The 20,286-nt window shown below is 57.0% G+C and overlaps 1 protein-coding gene and 1 pseudogene across 1 annotated transcript; both read right to left on the reverse strand.

The window, feature by feature from the left end:
- Nucleotides 1-332: 332 nt before the first annotated feature.
- Nucleotides 333-14,914, reverse strand: LOC136109648 (coiled-coil domain-containing protein 42-like; annotated as a pseudogene).
- On the reverse strand, nucleotides 6,486-19,350 carry LOC139829331 (uncharacterized). The gene is made up of 3 exons (XM_071816370.1): nucleotides 18,984-19,350; nucleotides 18,752-18,846; nucleotides 6,486-6,671 (listed from the first exon to the last, which is right to left on the reverse strand). Exons 1-3 carry the CDS (start codon nucleotides 19,348-19,350, stop codon nucleotides 6,486-6,488), a joined length of 648 nt encoding a protein of 215 aa, XP_071672471.1.
- Between the last annotated feature and the right edge of the window lie 936 nt (nucleotides 19,351-20,286).

Genomic DNA, 20,286 nt, shown 5'->3' on the forward strand with positions numbered 1-20,286 from the left:
AGTTTTAGTACGCAGCACATGGCTGTGCAGCAAAACCCACATCTGTAGATGTGGTGGTGGAAAATCTCTGAAGCTCTTCCAAAGCACCAGCCCCCCCTGCTGTGACGTCCCTCTTCAACATCTCAGAGCTGGAAGGTCCCAATGTGAACACCAGTACTAATCCTTATTTGAAGCTCCACTCCTGTCCTGGCCTGCTCTCCCTGTTTTGCCTGCTTTGCTGGGACACTGGCTCCTGCAACCAGAATCCCACCTGCCAGAAAGGGCACCCCATGGCCTCTGGGGTGAAGATGCTCTGATGCTTCCAACCCTCCCAGGAAATGGAGACACTATAAAATCTTTGGTTATTTTAATACATGAAAGGGACTCAACAACTGAGCAGGACAAAACAGCTAGAAAGGTTTTGAAACTTCACGGACGTAACACAGCATCCCTAGGGCTCTCTGTCCTCCTCCTGCCCTTAATGCCCATGCTTAGCTGCTCGCCGGTGGCTCTCCATGCCCTTCCGTTTCACCTCTGTAACGATGCCTTTGAGGTCCAGGATAGACTGCTGAATCTAAGGTAGGGAAGAGAGATGGTAGAGGTCAGAGCAGGGGTGGGAACAGGAGGCAGAGAGGAGCCCATTGGCCCTTTTGGAGTGCAAATTTCACCAACCAAAGTGAGCAGGAGGATAAAGGCAATTGCCCTGCTGGATCTGCACCACCACAATGGGCTTTTACAGGTGAGTCAGAGGGGTGAATGAAGCCAGACTAGAGCCATGGCTGGATCTGCACCCCCTGCCCCAGCCTGCCCAGCTCCCAACAGGCATCCACCCCCTGCTCTGCCTCCTGGGACGAGACAGGTTTGCGTGGGGTCCTCCGCCCATTCCCCATGCCCAAGAGACAGCCCAGGGGGAAAGGGAAGTGTCTGTTGGGCACCTTAATTTCTCTGGGCTTTCCCCTCCCTTTGGGCAGCTGAGGGTCATTACTGCTCCTCTTTCTGGGCAGGGAGGGGTCTGGCTTGGCCCTACCGTGTCCAGCTGTCTGAGGCTGTCATCCTCCGGCACATGCACTTTGGCTTTCAGCTGCGTGTTCACGCACTGGAAGAGGTTGTGGACGGCCATCTTCATCGTCGTCAGCATCACGGCATTCTTGGCATTCCTGTTCTGGATGTCGGCCCAGCGAGCAGTCTGAGGACGGGAGGAGAAGGAGAGACACACAGCATGGTGATATGTCCCAGCAAAGATGCTGCTTCAGTGCTGGAGAGCCTGGCTTCCACGCTCCTTTGTTTTGCTAGGAAGAACCTGTCCTTACCCAGGGCTATGCTGGAGCTGGTTCAGCTCGGTGTGGTGGAAGCAGATCCAGGAACTACCACAGCTGCTCCTTGAGCAGCCCCATCTCTCTGCCAGCTCCTGCACCCCTCATTCCAGTGGGTCCTCCAGATACCCCGATAGTTGACACCCTGGGGGCAGCGCATCCCACCACCACCCGCCCAGGCCACGCGCTTTCCAGCTTTGCCTGGTGGGACTCAACTCCTGCAGCCTGGAGTATCCAGGAAGGGAATTTGGCAAGGCCCCCTCAGAGTGATGCAAAGGGAACAGAGGCCAGCAGAGCTGCGCGCGTTTCTACACATCCATGTGCCTTGGTACAGCCCAGATGACACCAGCTGGGTCATTGTTGGACTGGGAAGGAGGGAGGAGAAGGGGTGAGCCCTGGTGTGCAGATGCTGTGCAAAGGATGAAAACAAATAAAAAATCAGCAAAACCAGCTTCACTCTGAGGGCCGAGCCATGAACAGTGGAGAGCACGAGATGGTCCACACTGAAGCCCCATGACAGGGATGGTGCTGCAAGGAATGGTGAATGGAAACGAGCCTGACCAGGCTACACAAACCCAACAGGCCTGTGATGGAGCACGCTTGGGTTTGTGCCGAGGCAAACCTCCCCAAGGACTGGGTAGCAGATCTCTTTTGACTGTGAGTTCACACAAGAAGGGAAAGATCCCGGCGGTTTTGTAAGGGCCTTGTTTTAACCCCTGACATAACCTGCTCCAGACCTGCTCTGTCATTTGTCATTCTGCAGCCCCCTGCAGGGATGAAATGAGGCATCTCCTCCAATTACAAAGTCTGCCACTGTGCCTTGCCATGACCCTGTGGCTTCACCCAGCCAGGCCTTGGAGATCTTCCCCTGCCCATCCCGCAGTTCCTCACCCAGAAGCGGACATCACTTTGAGCCTGCGCAAAACGTCGTTGGAGCTGCTCCAGCTCATTTTGGCACTGCAGGATCTCAGCTGCTTTCTCTGCCTCGTACTGATCCAGGAGCACCTTGGCTTGCTCCATCATTTCCCTGTCCTTCTCCTGGGACTGCTGCAGGTCCTTGCGCGTCCTCACCAGCAGCTTGTAGCGGGAAATGACGTCCTGGATGTCCTCAAACTGCAGCACAAGGATCCTGGGTTTAGTAACGCCCCTGCCCTCCCCTCATGACTGCAAGTCCCGTGCTGTTTGGCACCCTGTCCTGACCAGGGACAACACCTCCCCCAGCTGAAAGATTTCCCCTCTTGGCGAGCCTGCTGCCCCAGTTGGTTTGTGAGCGTCGCCACATTCCCTGTTTGATGGCCCCGTTGTGCCGGTCCCAGAGCTGCCACTGCCAGCAGCAAGGGGAGATGTCGTACCACCCCCAGTGCTCTGATAGGAAACAAAGCACAAGTGCAGCTGCCAGGGCCAAGTCACCCAGCCATGGGAGTGGGGCAGCCGGGCCGCAGGAGTGCGAGCGATGCAGGGAGGGACGCCCGCACACCCTTGAGAAGGGCTCAGCTTTCCCGACAGCTGCCTGGGCTCCCATTCTGGGGCAGCTTGGCACTTCTCCCAAACCATCCATGTCACGTGAAACAGGGACACAAAGGGGTCCCCATGCCCCTCAGCTCTGTGCTTTTCCCCCTTCTAACACTTTTTCTTTGGTTTTCTCAAGCCTTCATCTCCTTTTCTGCTTTTCCTCCCCTCACTCTGGTCCCCTTGGCTCACCTGGCTTGCAGGGAACCTCCTCCCATCCCACCTGAGGTCTCTGGGTTTGACCAAGTGTCATGATTTCCCTGGACTTGCCTTATCTCCTCCAGGTTTAACATCCACATACAGCCCTCCCTGAGGCCATGATCTGTCTCTCATGTCCAAACTCACCTGTGGGGAGATCTTCACCACATCCTCCAGGTAGTTTTTGAAGATGGAGTGCTTCTGCACTTGGCTGCTGAGCTTCTGGTGTTCCTTTTTCAGGGCTTCGAGTTTCTTCTTAGCCCTCAAAAGCTCCATCTCCTTTTGTGTTTTCTCCTCTCTTTCTCTCACGGCTTTCTTCAGAGCTTGGACTCGCAGCTGATCATCTTCCTAGTGATGTTTCCCCCACCAATACACACACACACAGAAGGAAAGGAAGGCAAGGGCAGATGGAGCTGGGTCACCCGGCAGCACTGGGAGGAGATACACTCACAGGGGACAGAGCAGTGCTGCAGCACCCCGGGGAACATCTTCCCTCCCTGTTCAACATGGTGTGGTACAGGCCTGCCCTGGGAGTTTGCTTCCAGAGCTCCAAAATACAGACTCTGCAGCAAACTGTTCTCAGGAAGAGAAGAATCCTGAGAGTTCGCACTGTGACGGGTACGGCCTCGCCTGAAAGTTCACCTCTGGAGCTCGAGACACAGACTCCGGAGTGAACGGTTATCAGGGTGCAGGCTCCTGGAGAGAAGGTCAGCAGCGTTCGGCTTGACATATTTCCCCCACGCAGTGAATAACAGAGTGAACCTGCCCCCGAACTCTTCCACGTCGCAGTTCTCTTTGAGACATCTAAGCATTGTTCTGCAGCAAGCAGAACCCTAAATTACGCCCCCACGACACATGGCCACCCCTCTTGCACTGACCCTTGGCTCTTGGAGACAGGCACCTGGGACAGAACTCTGCTTTTCAGACCTACTGGGACCTGCCCTTGGGAGTCACCTGGGTGTCAACAGTGGGGACAGGCTGAGATCCTTCTTGGGGGGTGTTTGGGGCCCTCAGGAGATCACACTGGTACTGGACAAGCTCTCTGCTGCCCAAGCGCTCTCAGGGCTTTCCCCATCTGCAGTACAAACCCCCATGCCCTGCCAGTCCTGTTCCTCACCCCGCCAGGCTCAAGGGAGGCTTGGACAGAAGTGCTGGCCCAAGACTGTCTCCCCAGGGGAGGGGAGAAGGTGGTGCTGTGGCTCAGGGTCACGTCAGCGGAGCTGATCAGGAGCAGGCGTACCTTTAACCTCCTCATAGATTTCTCCATGTAGGTTTTCAGCTGGTCCTTCTTGGCATGGAGTTCCCTCCACCGGCGGGCTATGTCAGCCATCTTCTCCTTGAAGGCCTGGCAGCACCAGAGCGAGCGTGACGTGGCCGCCCGCACCCAGAGCCACTCACCTGCCCATTGCTGCCCTCCTAAAAACCACAACACCCCTACCATGCCCCAGCACCCTCCCATCTTTCTCACCTCTCGCTTCTCCTCCAGAGCCATTTGCACCTGTTTGGCTTCTTTCCTCTTCTCCTGGAGGCGAACAAATGGAGACAGGGAGCCCTCCTCTGTCAGCCTGTGTTTCCTGCCACACAAGTTTCCATCAAGGTTACACGCTGGGTCTGGTGCCTGGGCAGGGTGCTGGACTGTGTCCAGAGTGGGGTGACGGGCCAGAGCAACCCAGCACCATCTCAGATCCCGTCTGGCAGCACAGCATCCCCAGCAGGGAACCCTCTGACAGAGCAAGGGGGGTCACAGGGAGGAACAGGGCTGGGCAAGGGAGGGAGGAGAGGAGACTGAAGCGGTGGAGATCGGGGAGTTTGCCACCGTGGGGGAAGGAGGGATGGAGGAAACAGGAGAAGAGGATGGAGGGCATGGAGGTGGGTGGAGGAGTCCCCTCACCTGAGCAAGGGCAGGAGGTTCTGCCTGTACTGCTGGAGGAAATAGGCCGGCAGGTCCTCCTCATCTTTGGCGGCCATCGCTTCAGCCACCAGCAGGGCCCAGAACGCCCAGGTCCTCCTGGCACTGCTGCTCTACCGGGCACCCAGGAACTGCTCTGCAAGCCTGGGAGAGGCAGCCGGGCAGGGGATGAGCCCCTGGGTGCCTCTTCCCTCTGCTTTCCCAGGACCTTCCTCGCCTCGGTCCTGCCTGTGCCCACCAGCTGCTGGTGCCCAGCTGGTGTGGAATGGTTGCCAGGAGCAGCTGGATTATGCTCCGGCGGTTCCTTGGCAACCGAAGCGGGTGATGCCCGCTCACCGGCGAGGGGGACTGACCACTGTGTCCAGCACCAGGACCCTTCAGCACTGAAGGAAATCTGAACAAATGCAGATTTCTTTCCCTTCCTCTCGTTTTTCCCCATTTTTCCTCTGCTAAAATCCAGCCCCAGTGCCCTGTGCTCTCTGCTGTCTTGGGCAGGTATTTCTGCACTCCCCCCATCCACGTCCCACGGTCTCAGAGCTCAGGGCCTGAGTTTGCTCCTTCTCTCCCCAAACACCAGGTGCAAAGACACTGAAGCTGACGTACGTCCTCAGGGATGTTTGATCACCGCACTGCCCGTGGTTCCCTGTGTGGCACTGAAGTCTGTCATTCGCTAAAAAAAATAACTCTTTTTAAAAACACTCATTCTATTTTTTCCCCAGAACAAGGCATTTGAACAAGGTCCATTGCCCAAAATAAAGCGGAGGTATTCATGGGCCGGGTGGGGAGAAACCTACAGAGGATGGTAACTTTCTGCTCCTTCCACAGGACATTTCACCCTCTGATGCTCCCTTCTGTCGGTCTCTGGCTGAACATGCAAGAGTGTTTGTGTGAGCTACTGAAGCTGAAACACGCCTGCCCTGCTGCAAAAGGGCATATGGCTCTGGGGGAGAAATCTTCATGCCTGTTAAGCCCTGACTTTCATCAGGGAAATTGTTTTCAGGCAGACGTCACCCCTTGCTCACTATAAACCAGTAGGAGCTGGGGAAGGGCTGCCAGATCCATCCGGCACTTTAAACAACAAGAAGATCTGTGGGCCAGGAAGGGGCCGTTTGTTATTTGAGATGCTTCATGTAGAGACAAATGACCCAAGGCAGAGCAGTGAACGTGCCTGGACTTTATTACTGAGGTTCAAATTGGTCCTGCTCGTGGGAGGCGACTTCTTCTCTGCCCATGCCGAGGTTTTCATGGGGCCATTCCCACCCTGACAGGTCAGGCAGGTTAAACTCGCTCTTCTGGAGCAGTTTCTGGACCTTGGCAGGGACAAGTCTCACGGGGAACAGGGCTCAGCCCTCCCGGCAGCAGACAGGGCCCCTCCCTGGAACAGTCCTGCCCACCCTTGTTTCCCTGTGGCTTTCTGAGGGGCAGGGGGTGGTGGAGGTCAAGGGCGGTGGGTGAGGAGGGGGCAGCCAGGCAGGCTGGAGGTTGTGGGGCGAGGAAGCCCAGAAGGGGCTGAAGCTCCCGCGGGCACAGGCCATGGAGGCGATGGGGCTGCTGCTGCTCTGCCGGCTCTCGGGGGTTCACAGCTTGGAGAACGTGGCCACGGCGTCCAGGAAGTTGGGCGGCGTGGCCAGCGTGTTGCTGGGGGTGCACATCTGCGTCTCCTGGATGTTCCCCACCAGGCTGGAAGGCGCCTCCTGCATTGCATGCGTGTCCTCTGCCAGGTCGACATGCGCCTCCTTCAACTTGCTCATCTTCTCGCAGGTCTGAGGGCAGCACGATAGCAGCGCGGAGCCCAGAGGGAGGGGGCATCCCGTGGGGGAGCACCCAGGGAGCAGCAAGAGCTGCCCGGGGCAGCCGTGCAGCTTCAGCTGTGCTTGCCATGGGCTTTAGGTCTTACAGCCCCCCCATCGCTGCCACATGTGGCCCAGGTTCTGGCGCCAAGGGCACCAGAGCTGCACATGACTGAGAAATGCAGTTGTGATTCCCGCTGAGGAGATGTTCAATGTTTACAGATATAACCAAATGAGGCACGGGCTCTGAACCTGGAAAAAGGAAAAGCTGGTTAAGTTCTATGTAAAAAGTTATGAAACTTGTTTATGAAGTTATATTGATAGAGGGAACTAACATTTTAAGGGTTAACCAGCCACATTATAAGGGCCTACTAACGAACCAACACTTTAAGCCACATAATGAATATCTAGTTTAGAGCTGTATGTAACCAGTTAAGAAAAAAACCCAGAACCTCATTGAATGCCGAGATAAAAGGTTTTACAGCCCCCGCTGTAACCTTGAGGAGACAAGATAGCCAAGATTTACAGCAAAAAGGGGGCACCAGTCTGATTTCGGTCAACTTGGCAGCTTGGGTTCCAGCCAATTCAGCATAATGAGCCACAGGTAGAAAGTTCACTGTGATGAAGCTGAAGGAGCCTTCATCCAAAGGCCCCTCCTCAAAATCACCAAGTGACACTGCACAGGTGCAACAGGGAGGGTCAAGGAGGAGACTATGGAAATGGTTATCTGAGACTCATTTTAATAAGAAGCAGGGAAAGGTTATGAATGCGTAGAGGTGTTCCTGGGGTCATTACGAATATGTAACACCTTACTGTACTCAAGCACACTTCCCACTGTTAAAAGGTGTGCGTGTTGGGCGGAGCGAATCCCCCATGCACCCAGCGCTGTTTTGCTTATGCTCTAATGAACACGTGTTTAAGGAATACAATGAAGGAATTGGATTAAACGTTGTTTATCCATAGAAAAAGTGTAAGCTATTTATTTCAATTGGTGACCCCGACGTGACAACCTTGGATAGCACACCGGCTAAAGAATCCTGGTTTGGGGTAACAGCCGTAGCACCCCAGATGGGACACTGATAAAAGCCTTGCCCGGTCCAGCTCGCTGCAGCAGGGGGACGGGTGCCGATGGGGCTCCAGCCGCACTGCCCTGTTTTGTCAGGAGCCCCAGCGGTGCCTCCGCCTGGCTGAGCAGTGAGCGGTTCAAAGGTGCAATGCAACATCGAGACGTTGGCTTGAATAATTGTAACTGTGATCTGTTCGCATATTTGAACTCGGTATTTGGTTTGTGTGTCTGAGCTCAGTATTTTAGTTTGTATATTTATATTTGGTACCAAAAGAATTTGTTTGGGGAGGTAATTACAATATGAGAACTGGTTCCATTACTAAAGTACCACCTTGCTGCCCCTTCAGATGCATCTGTACACATGCGAGAGAATGAGTGGGGGAAGTGATGTGAATGTGAAATTCTGGGTGAGCTGTATTGCAGTCAGTGTTGTTCTGTGGACAGACTGATTTGGATCTAAAATTAATATAAGTGGTTGATGCTTAATATGCTGTTTATTGACATCTGTAAGAAATTACAAAAGGTAGCAGCTGAGGGATGTAACTATTGCTCAGGTAATTGGAATTGCATATGAAGTTTACAGTCGCAGGAATTAAATGGAGAGAGAAAAAGGGCAAGAGGAGCCCAAGCCTATGCTGTGAAGTTTGAACATGAAGTTCAGGGCCCGGCAGCTCCCCCTCGATCAGCTGCGGCGAGAAGAAAAGAAGTCAAAAGCTGAGTGCCTGCTAAAGCAGCAGAAAAAGGTGTGGGGGGGAGAGCGACGGCTGCTGGAGCTGGAGCTCAGCTCCTCTCCTCCGGGCTCGCCGCACGCGGGGGATGAAGCGGGGGGGCAGTCGCCGCCTGGCCCGTTCCTGCGGGGCTGCTCGGTTGTGTGTAACGCGCACACAGCACCCGGATTTCCCCTTAGATACCCACCTTCTGACCCAGGCTCAGAAGTAGGGATTCGGCCACTAATAGAGAAATTCCCGCAAACAGGGTTAGTAAAGTAATGTGAGTCCAGTTAAAACACCCCTAGGTTGCCTGTCCGCAAGCCAGACGGCTCATATTGGGTGGTTCAGGACTTAGGAGCTATAACCAAAAGAACTGAGGACCTCTACCCAGTGGTAGCAGACCCATACACCCTTCTGACAGTATTAACACCTCATTTGACTTGGTTTATCGTTTTACATTTAAAAGATGCTTTCTTTTGCCTCCCTCTCCATGAAGCCAGCCAGACAATATTTGCATTTGAATGAGAGAACCCTAAAAATAAATGTCAAACCCAGCTCACATGGACGGTGTTGCCACAAGGACTCAAGAACAGCCCGACAGTATCTGGAAATCAGCTTGCTAAAGATTTTGAATCCTGGGAAGCCCGGTCTGATGAGGGACAGATGCTACAATACGTGGATGGCATTTTAATCGCTACTAGAACCAAGGAGACGTGCATGACCTGGACCCTGTGGACCAGAAACACCTGCAATGGAGTAAGGAAGCCACACGAGCCTTTAAGAACTTAAAAAGGCTTTGATGTCAGCCCCTGCTCTAGGACTCCCACATGTGAGTCAACCATTTTCCCTGTTCTCTCAGGAGAAAAGGGGAATACCCTTGGGTACACTGGCACAGGATCTTGGCCCGTATCGACAAGCAGTGGCCTATTTCTCCAGACAGTTAGACCCAACTGCAAAGGGGTGGCCCGGATGCCTGCGGCCAGTTGCTGCAGTGGTACTGAATATACAGGAGGTCCAGAGATTTGCCGTGGGTCAGAAGATGACTGTGCTCGTATCCCCCCCAGTGTCTAACAAGATGGTGTAGAAATTATCGTCACTAACGTTGTCAACCCAGCTTCTTTCCTCAGTGTTAACTTTGGAGAACCAGTTCATCATGACTGCCTGGAGACCGTCGAAGCAACACCATCCAATCGACCAGATCTAAAAGACATTCCTACTGAAAACGCTGAAAACTGGTTTATGGATGGAAGCAGCCAGCCCTGAGGTGATCTGGACCTTTGCCTCAAAATCCTTTCATGCAAAAGGCAGAGGTAATTGCCCTTATTCTGCTCTGGAACTAGCTCAAACTGTTAGCGCCTATACTGACTCCAACGATGCTTTCAGGGCTGTGCATGTGCACAGAGCAATTTGGAAAGAAAAGGGACTTTTGAAGTCTCGAGGCAAACAGATCAAGCATGCGGAGGAGCTACTGAAACTACTGAAGCAGTTCAACTTCCTAAGAAAACGGCAATCATGCATATTAAGGCACACCAGAAAGTGAGCTCGGAATCGGAAAAGGCTGGCGGACAGAGAGGCAAACCAAACGGCTCAGCACAAGGTAAAAACACAAAGTGCTCTCGTCCTTGGCAGGCAGGTCTCTTTAACAGGTAAGCCAGAGTGTACTAAAGAGAATCGAAACTCATTGTAGATTTATAGGAATCACATCATAAGGAAGGGTGGCTTCAAACCCCCCAGGGTAAACTTATCATCCCCTCTCATCTGCTTTGCCCTTTAGGAAGGGAAGAACAGAAGAAGGGACTTTGAGGACTAGAACCACTACGCAAACATGTGATTAGGGAAACAGGAGCTAGAGATTTGTCTATCACTGTAGAACAGGTGACAGCGCTGTGATCTTTGCCTCCAGACTAATCCAAAAATATGCCCAAGCTAGAAATGGGTCAAATGGGGAAAGGGAATGGGCCTGGACCACAATGGCAAATTGATTGTTCAGAACTCCCAGGAAAAGGGGGGTACCGATATTTGTTGGCATTAACTGATGTTTTTTCAGGCTGGCCAGAAGCGTTCCCTACCAGGACAGCAAAAGCTTAGGAGGTGACTCGAACATTGATACACAGAATAATACCAAGGCTTGGAGTCCCAGCTGTTAGATCCTCTGACTGAGGGCCACATTTTATTGACGTGTATGTGAAGTCTTCTGCAGAGAACTTTGAAACCATAATAGGAAGGTCCATTTCAAGACCCCCTGACTGCTACCAATATTAGAGAACAGAATGCCTGGATTCGCCATTCTAGAGTGAAGAAAGCCTGCGAAACACCACGGAGGGTAACCCGGGTGCAACCTGGAAAACTCTGCTTTTCACAATCACCTTTTGGTCCTTCTGGGGGACCAGCCTGGGTGGCGCTTCCCGCGTTGGGAAGAAGAAACCCAAAAGAACAAAACAAGTAGAACTTTTGGTAGATATGGGGGCAACACTAATGAAAACCTGGAAAGAAGAAACTTCAACCCCATGATGGGAGGGGTCTTTTCTTGCTTTGTTAACTACAGAACCAGCTGTTCGGAGGGCAGAGAAAGGATGGACACACGTCTCTCAAGTTAAAGGACCCCTGACGGAAGAAAGAACCTTGACAGTATCTCAAGAACCGGGCAAACTGAAATTGAAGTTGACTCGGGGTTGTAAATGGACTGTGGTATAAGCACATCCACAAAGGGAACTTACCAACAGGATTGTGTAATAAATGTCTAAGAATAGAAGATCAGGAAACCAGAGCTCGGCTGAGGATTCCAGTTGCCACCGGAAGAATAGAAAAAAAACAGCAAAGAATGGTGGGAGGTATTTACTGAAGGGGTGAATGGGAATTTAGAGAGTCCACCAGTGATGAAAAGAATAGAGTGCAGACAGAGAAATCAAATTCCCTGTTGCTCCTGTTGTTCCTAGGAAGTGAAGGCCAAGAGTTGGGAAACAATATTTGCCATGCTAACGGCAAAAATAGGAAAGGCGGGGACACGGCCCTTGCTGCCGAGAAGACGACGAACTCGGCTGCCGGCTGCAACCTGCTCGGCCAGAGAGCGTGGAAACCTGGACCTGATCCTCTTGCCAGGAGCGGTGACTTATTGTTCCCAATTTAGCCTGGCTAATCCCTGTACCAAGTGCTACGAGCGTGTGAGAATAGGAAGCCTAACCCAGTATGTTCTAAATTATCACACTCATATTAATTCTGGATGTAATGGTAGATCAAAATTGGAGAAGTGTGAAATCCAAGGGCAGAAATTACGGGTAGCAACTAACCTAGAGAAAGGCGGACTCGGTGTAGGCTCTGCCTCCTGCCCCAGGGGAGAACAGAGGATCTGTTTTACACAAGCTGGTAGGAGGGGCTATTCAGATGGAAGGGGAGTGCAAGACAAAACTTGAAACAGAGAGGAGTTTAATAAATGCCCCATAGGAGGAATGCAAACTTGGAAAGATGGTGAATGGCCTGCACAAAGAATATTTGAATACTATGATCCAGCCACATGGGCCCAAGATGGAAACTGGGGATCCCGTACCCCTATATATATGCTAAACCAAATTATTCGGTTGCAAGCAGTGGTTGAAATAATAAGCAACCAGACGGCTGAGGCACTGAATCTCATAGCGAGACAATTGTCTCAGACCAGAGCTGCAGTGTACCAAAATCAGGTAGCTTGAGGTTGTCTTTTAGCTGAAGAGAGGGGGGCGTCTGTGGGAAACTGAATACTTCGGAGTGTTGTTTGGAAAGAGATGACAATGGGGAAGCCATAATGAAAATAGCAGAGGAGATAAAACGCGTTGCACATGTACCAGTACAGAAGTGGAATTCTATACTTACTAGCCATTGGTGGGGTAACTTATTTGGGGGAGCCTGGTGGAAGAAAATAGGGTTCATGATAGTATGTGCATTTCTGGGTTTACTGTTTGTGCCACGTATGACCCCGTGCTTTGTTCAGTTAATTCATTCAGTAGTCCAAGCCATGCAAATCTCAGGCATGCCTATAGATCCTGAAATGGCAGCAAAAGGAATGGGGTATAAATTAATGATTTTAAAAGATAACACCAAACTGGACCTGGCCACCGCACTGGGAAGAAGAAACCCAAAAGGAAAGTGCTAGAACTGCAGTGAGCGGGGTCACCACGCCAAAGAGCGCGAGCTCCCGCTGCAGCCCAACAGATGCCATTGCTGCCGGGGCACCAGCCACCCGGTCATCAGCTGCCCCAGAAGAGCAACTCGAACGTTTTGTTCAACATCAGAATTTGTTTGTTCTTTGAGGGAGAAAAATACGTCTTCTCATGTCGAAGCAGCCTTCTTACTCGTGGTCCGAGAAAAGGTTAAATAGGGAATCATCATGTTAGTACAAGAATTTACTAACCTTCCCGAAAAGGGGGGAACTGATAGGGGAACTAACAAACTAACACTTCAAGGGTGCCTAATTCAGAGCTTCGTGTAACCAATTATGTTAAGAAAAAACAGAACCTCGTCGAATGCCAAGGTAAGAAGTTTTACAGCACCTAGATGTAAACTTGAGAAGACGAGATAACAGAGATTTACAGCAAAAGGGAGGAACCAGTCTGGTTTCAATCGACTTGGCAGCTTGGGTTCCAGTCAATTCAACATAATGAGCCAAAGGTAAAGAGTTCACTGTGATGAGGCTGAAGGAGCCTTCATCCAAAGACCCCTCCTCAAGACCACCAGATGGCACTGCGCAGGTGCCACAGGGAGGGGTCAAGGAGGAGACTATGGAAATGATCACCTGGGACTCATTTTAGTAAGAAGCAGGAAAGGTTATGAATATGTAGAGGCGTTCCTGGGGTCATTATGAATATGTAACACCTTACTGTATTTAAACACACCTTATATTGTTAGAAGTTGGGCATGAATGGTGGAACGATCGCCCTTGCGCCCGACGTCGAAATAAACATACCTGCTTTATAACCTCTGAGTTGTAAAGTTTATGACTTCACAGGTTGTAAACTTGTTTCCGCTCATCATCACGGCCAGAGAGCCCTGCAGCCCCGGCGCAGCTCTGAAGTGAGAAACAACAGATGTAGAAGGCAACCCCAGCTCCTGCAGCATCCTTTTCTTACTCCTGCAGCATCCTTTTCTTACTCCTGCAGGGATCACCGCCCCTTAAGGGGTGGGGAGGAGGAGGAGATCCCTTCGGTACCTGCAGTCTGCTGGTTCACTGCTGGGGCGCAGTGCTAGGCGCGGGAAATATGAAAATAAACCGGAGCAGCAGCGCTCCTGGGGCGGGGGGTGTTCCCTGCAGAGCATCCCCCTGGGAGCTGGGCCTCGGCTCAGCCCGACCCAAACCCGCCCCACGCCCACCCGGAGGAACCTCAGGAACCAGGGGACAAGTGACCCCAAGATGGGGGTGGCCAGGCAGAGAACGGGTTCCCTCTGGCTGGGAAAGGGGGGGTTGAGCTGAGGGGGAACGGGAGGTTTGGAAAAGGGGAAGGGGGTTCCCTGGCAGGCAGCGAGGCTGCAGGGGGGGTCCCGTCCCCTCACGCAGCCACGCGAGCTCCGCCAGGGGCTGGAGCGCCGCTCCCCGCGGCCGCCGTCCTGTCCGCGCGAGAGACCGCCCCGCCGCCATCTCTAGTGAGGGCACAGCGGCCGCGCCCTCCTCGCACCGCCACAGACACCTCATCAGCCACCGCCCGAACGGCGCCGGTACCCGAGCAGGAGGACTCGGAAGGACGTTAACTCCCCCTCCTCGGCGGGGTGCGCCGCCCGCTTCCCAAGAGCGGCTCCCAGAGCGACCAGCTCCCCTCCTCCCCGGCGGCACGGGGCACGGCCTCAGGGCGGCGGCTTCACTGCCCGCGCCCAAGATGGCGGCGCGACGGGAGCGGGAAAGCGTGAGGTGCTGCAGGCGTCAGGCCCGGCCCAGGAGTCCCCAGCCGCTCCTGCTCCCACGCACCCCCCCGCTTGCTTTACATTTGTGTATCGTATATAAATGCAGAGACGAGGAGCAGCGGCACGGAGCAGGCTGCTGGGTACGGGCTGTTCCCTCAGCACACACACCCACACCCCCCCGTCCCGGGCCGCTCGGCACGAACGGGAAGGTGAGGGAAGAACGAAAACTAAAGGCACACAGGCGTCCTGGCTGAAGCCGAGCTGTGCTCGTCTACCCTTTGAATGACAATTCCAAAGGCACATCCCCACTCACGAAAGGTGGCAGCTCCGCAGCGTCCCCAGCAGACACAACCACCACCGGCGGGGCGGGGGGGGCTCTGCCCGGGGAGCTCCCGCAGGGTCCGCAGTCTGAGGACAACGCTCCGCCCGCAGCCCCGCACCGAAACCGCCGGAAGGTCCCACAGCCTCCTTGTCAAGCCCAAGGGAACCCGAGCTGGGCCCGTATACGGTCAGTGCTCCAGAAGCTTCTCTGCTCCCAGGCGTTTCATTCAACGAGGCCCCGTCTGTCAGCCGAGGGCTGTGGGTGTGACCAGAGCGCCCATCAACCGGAAGTGCCGGGCGCTTTCCTGTGGCTGCAAAGCGCTGCGACATGGGGCTGGGGGCACCCCGGGGCGGGGCGCGGAGCTGCTGCGACCCCCAGTTCTGGGTCCCCCGGCCCAGAGCAAAGCGCTCCCCTCCTCCAGCTGCCGACAGTCAGCCCGGCTTCTTGCACAGCCCCCTGGTTACCGCCTCACCCCGTCCCCCCAGTTAGTCCCAGGGGGTGTTTCTGAAGCCCATGGACACCTCAGCCCCACCCGGGGTGCAGGATGGGCCTTTGCTGGCTCTGCCCTGGTGCCCACTGGTTTGCTCCCCGTGCTCCCTCTGGGGGGCCCGGGTACCACCGGATCCACCTGGGCACCCCCAAAGTGCCTTTTGAGCTCTTATTTTTCTCCTGAAAAAGCAAACACGGCGGGGCTTTCTGCCATCCTGCCCCAGGGACCCCCACTCAGACCACACCGGCGCTTGGTTGCTCATCACCGTTTATTGCAGCCGCTGCCTGCTCAGCGCCCGGGGCGGTGGGACCGGGGCCGGGACCCCTGTCCTGCGCGGCTGTCAGGGGGTGATTCACCGCAGGGGGGCTGGATGGGCGGCAGCAGACTCGGTGCCAGGGTGAAGCGTCTGGGAGACGGGACTGGTCGGTGCAGCAGCACGGCCGAGAGCAGCGAGGTCGAGGTGTCTGGGGTGGCCCTTGGCGTTGGGGGCAGCTGAGAGCCCCCCATCATGGCGAGCTGCTCGTCCTGCCGGTTCCCATCAGTGCCGTCCTGGCCCGACAGCTGCATCGCGTCCTTCTGGGAAGGGGAGAGCGTGTGAGCCAAACACGGGGCCCCGTTCCGCGTCCCCCAGCAACCCTCCCCCAGCCAGCTCTCCCTGGGGAAACTGAGGCACGGATGGATCCCCCCGCAGGCTCAGCATCCCCCTCCCCACCTCCGTCATCCCTACCTTGTTGGGGCTGCGGGCGCTGGGTGGGGACGGCCGTGGGGTGCTGGGCGGTTGGGGCTGGAAGCGCGGGGGCGTGAGGGTGTGTGGGCCCCCGCAGCTCCGCGGAACAGTGGGGTACCTGCACTCGCCCGTCCGCTCCCTGTGGGACAGGACACGGGGTGCTCAGTGCCTGGCAGGTGGCACCCCATGTGTCACTCGACGCCAGGGAGGGGGCGGGGGGTGCTCCCTGTTTAGGGGCAGTTACTCACGGTCCAGGCGCCAGCATGTTGACGGGCCGGTCGCAGGACAGGCAATGGAAACCAGGCAGCAGCTGCCTGGAGGGGGGAGAAAAGGGCTGGGGAGCTCCTGGGGGGCACAGCCCCACCTGCACACCGTCCCCTGCCACAAAAAGCCTCTGCACCCACCCCCCAAGATTGGTTCGGGAGGGCTCCTCCCACACGTGCCCCCTCATTGTGCCCCCTCCATCGCTGGGAAGCTGCAGCTGGCAGGAGCACAAGGCACAGCCACTTGCTCAGCATCCCCAGGGGCGCTGCCCACTCGGCTCCCAAGCCAGGGTACCATAGCGGCATGAGCTGGGACAGCCAGCAGGAACAGGGCCGGCACTGCCAAAGCCACCGCTGTCCCCATTGCACTCACTTCCTAATCCCAGCGGCATCGTCACGCTCTGGCTGCAGCGCCTTCTCCTGGAGCTGCTGCCCGCTGAGGCTCTTCCACCGCTCCTCCTGCTGCTCCCGGAACGCCCCCAGCTCCCGGCGGTCCAGCTGTGGACGGGTGACACCCTCAGCCATCTACCCCACGATGGGACATGGCGGTCCCCAGGGGGACAGCCGGGAGGGGGCGCCCTCGCAAGGATGCTGCCTCAGGCTGCCAGGCCCCCGGGTGCCAGTTCTGTGTGGAGGGGACGAGCCCTCACCTTGCAGTCCATCTGTCTCTGCAGCTCTTTCTGGAACCGGTGCCAGCCCTCCTCCTGGCCCATCACCCGGCTCATCACCTCCTGCACCGCCTTGTTCAGCCGCTCCTCGCACGCCTCAAACTGCCTGCGACTGACTTTGTCAGCCAGGGCGGCTTTGTCTGCTTTCTAGCAACGGGGAAAGGCAGGAGAGCGGTGGGGACAGGATGCAGGGACAACGCGAGAGGGACAAGTGGCTGCGTGGCCCTCTTCACCCCATCACCCCCGTGGGGTTGCTCCCACCAGCCGAAGGGACTCGGGGTCACAGAGGGACCTGGCAAGGGACCCGCAGCCGGGCTAGAAATTCTCCCTCCCCCTGGCTGCTTCTGCCAGCCGGCACCCAAGGGACAAGGGGCATTTGTCAACCGGCCCGGGACACCCTTGGCTGGCACCAGGGTCCCTCGAGCCCATACCTCATCGATTTCCAGCACCAGCAGCTGCTCCTTGTCTGCTTTCTGCTTCTTGAGCCGCTCCAGGGCCTGGGACAGAGCCTTCCAAGGCAGACAGCAGCCCGTGACGCCACGGCAGGGTCGGAGCTGCCCCCCGGCCAGCCGAGCACCCCCTGCCTCCCCAGCCCATCAGAAACCTCCAGGAAAGGCATCGGGAAGCTGTGCAGGGCTGCGAGCAGGGTGGCAGGGGGACAGATCCCTTGGGGTCCCAGCCTGGGCTCTGCCTGCGGGTTACAGCCACCCACCTTGATGTCCTTCTGCTCCTGCTGGCGATCCTGCTGGAGGTTTGCAAGGGCCGAGCTGAACTTCTCGTAGTCCTTTTGGAGCTGCGTGATGCTGGCCTGGAGGCACTTGAGCTGCTCGTCCTGCTGCAGGGACTAAGAGGACAAGGCGGTGCTGAGCAAGGGGGGTGGCTGCCCCGCGGGGACAGTCCCAGGGTCTTTTGGCTGGTGGCCGCGGGCTCTCAGTGCAAGCAGGACATTTGCTCCAAGGCTTTAACTCCCTTCCATGCTGCTGACTCCCACAAGCCGGTTAGGGGGGCAGCGAGGGGCTCCCCCACGTTACAGCAAAGCAGAAATGCCTGGGGGCTCCTGGCAGCTCAAGCCCCCTACACCGCGTCTCCTTACCTGTCTCCTCCACTTTGGGTAACTCTCCACCTTGCCGCCCGCCTTCTGGGCCAGGGACTCCAGCTGCGCCTCGAGCTTCTCGCAGCGCTGGAGGAGCTTCCCCAGCAGCGCCCTGGTGTCCCAGTTGCAGCCGGGGCACCCCGCGTGCTCGTGTCCCCCGCTCTGCGCCGTCGCCCTCGGCTCGTCCAGCTGCTGGCAGGGGAGGAGGAATCAGCTCTGAGCCGGGCTGGATGCCGCCCACAAGCCCAGGTGCCGTGGAGGCTCCATGGCCCCATCCAGCCAGGGGACGTGGCCGGGACCCCGCCAGGACTGCCCCCGAGCCAGCGGGGGCTGGGAGCGCTGCCCCCGGGCCTCACCTCTGCCTGCAGCTGCTGTGCTGTCTCCATCACCAACTGATTCACGTACTCGGCCGCAAACTTCTCCAGTTCGGCCTGGGTCGGCTCCTGCTGCTTCCCCAACTCCTTCCGCTCTGCCTTGACCTTCTGTCCCTTGGGCCTGGCCAGCGAGATGGGGGCAGGGGCAGGCTTAGCCTTCGTGGGGGTGTCCAATGGCCCCCAAACTGGGATGCTCCCAGACCCCAGGCTCCCTCGCAGCCCTGCGGGGTAGGAAACCCTCTCCCATCCTTTTACCGCGGCGGTTGGGTCATCTGGGCGCTGCCGTCTGCTTTCCTGCCGGCTCCAGCCCCCCTCATCTTTCTGGGAGCATCCTCCACCTTCCTGATCTGCCAACGGCAGTGGTGGCGGTGAGGGCACAGCCCCCTGTGTCATTCCGGCACGGGGACCCTTCGGCTGCCCCCTCCCTGCCCAAACTGGCATCCCCGCAGCCCCTCGGGGACTGCTGCCGGCTCACCTTCTCCTCCTGCCCGTGGAGGGCCCCGGCCATGTCTTGCAGGAAGGCCACCTGGCACTTGAGGTCGGCCAGGATGCTGGTGATGCTCTGCCGGCCTAGAGAGACATGGTGCAAGGGGATGTGCTGTCGGTGAGGGGGTCTCAGCCTTGGGGCCAGGCTCTGAGCATGACGAGCCCCTGAGCCAGGGTGTCCCCACGCCAAACAACCCCCGCCAGCCCCCCCGTGCTCTCACCTCCCTCCGGGAAGAGCCGGCGCACGTTCTCAAGATCGGCATGTTCAGCTTTGGTAGATTTAAGCTGCTCCACCTGCTCCTTCAGACCAGCGCAGAGGTGGCCGAGCTGCCCAACCTGGGAGAGAACCTCCCGCATCTCCGACTCGTAGCTGGAGGTGCTGGTGGAGCCCCAGGGCTTGGCCGGCTCTTGGGCATCCCCTGGGATGGTGGCTTGGGAGGTGGAGGAGCCAGGCTGCACCCCAGGGGTGGTGGTGTGGGTCCCAGCTGATCCTGGCTGCACCCCCGAGGTGCTGGCCTGGGCATCAGGGGCCCCTGGCTGTGTCCCCAGGGCGGTGGTGGCCTGGGTGCCTGGGGATCCTGGCTGCATCCCCGAGGTGCTGGCCTGGGTGTCAGGGGCCCCTGGCTGTGTCCCCAGGGAGGTGCTGGCCTGGGTGCCTGGGGATCCTGGCTGCAACCCCAGGGTGGTGGCGCCGGCACCACAAGATCCTGCGTGATCTACGGGAGCGCCTGACAACTTCACAGGGGTCACTGGTTCCCCCTGTGTCCCTGCTTGCATCGCCGGGGAGCCAGACCCTGCAGTCCCCTTGCTGGTCTCGATCTCAGGCTGTGCCCCACGTCCCTTCGGCCCCAGTGCTGAGCGCTTCCTGGCCTGGGTGTCCATGGCCACCTGGGTGGGCTCGGCGGGGGCAGACTGGCCCCCAGCGCCCTCCTGGGAAGAAGAGGCAAAGGGCAGCAGGGTTACTGGCAGCTGGGCAGCCGTGAGGACAGACCCCAGAACCCCCCGCCATGTCCCCAGTCCCTGTCCCCAAACCACCATCTGGCGGGGCCAAACTCGTGTTGAACATGAGAGCCCAAATGCAAAGGGATCACGGGGTCAGCCCGGCCATGGAACTGGGGGGATGGGACCCCCAGGGATGGGACCCCCAGCATCACTGCCCAGCACCCCCAACCCACAGGCTGTGCCCCGAGGCAGAAGGGCTGGTGCCCCCGAGGGAGCGGGGGACGCAGCCGCCTCCTGTCCCTGTGCAGCCCGGCAGCGTCCTGGGGCTTCCCCTGGAGCTGGGTGAGGAGAGGGACACCCGTTCAGATGTGGGAGCGGGATTTAAAGAGCATCCCCAAATGAACTGGGGCAGGAGACAGAGGGATGCTGGGCAGGGCTGTGCCTGGGGGCCGTGGCTGAATTGCGCGGGCAGAGCTTTATCTCCCCTCCTTCCCCTCCCATGGTTCTGTTTGGATGGCTCTCTAGTTCAGAAGTGCCTTAGCAACTCCTGGAACACCCTTCCCACTCTTCCCTCCTGCTGCC

Source organism: Patagioenas fasciata, chromosome 18 (genome assembly GCF_037038585.1).
Source record: "Patagioenas fasciata isolate bPatFas1 chromosome 18, bPatFas1.hap1, whole genome shotgun sequence".
In the NCBI taxonomy this organism is placed as follows: Eukaryota; Metazoa; Chordata; class Aves; order Columbiformes; family Columbidae; genus Patagioenas; species Patagioenas fasciata.

Bases quoted from the DNA above. Each gene is read 5' to 3' on its own strand.
- LOC139829331 (XM_071816370.1), bottom strand. From the start codon at position 19,350: ATGCAGCCAGGATCCCCAGGCACCCAGGCCACCACCGCCCTGGGGACA. The intron at 18,847-18,983 runs GTGAGAGCACGG...ATGTCTCTCTAG, and splicing joins CCGGCTCTTCCCGGAGGGAG to GCCGGCAGAGCATCACCAGC. The intron at 6,672-18,751 runs GTGAGCCGGCAG...TGCTGCCCTCAG, and splicing joins TCCACGGGCAGGAGGAGAAG to ACCTGCGAGAAGATGAGCAA.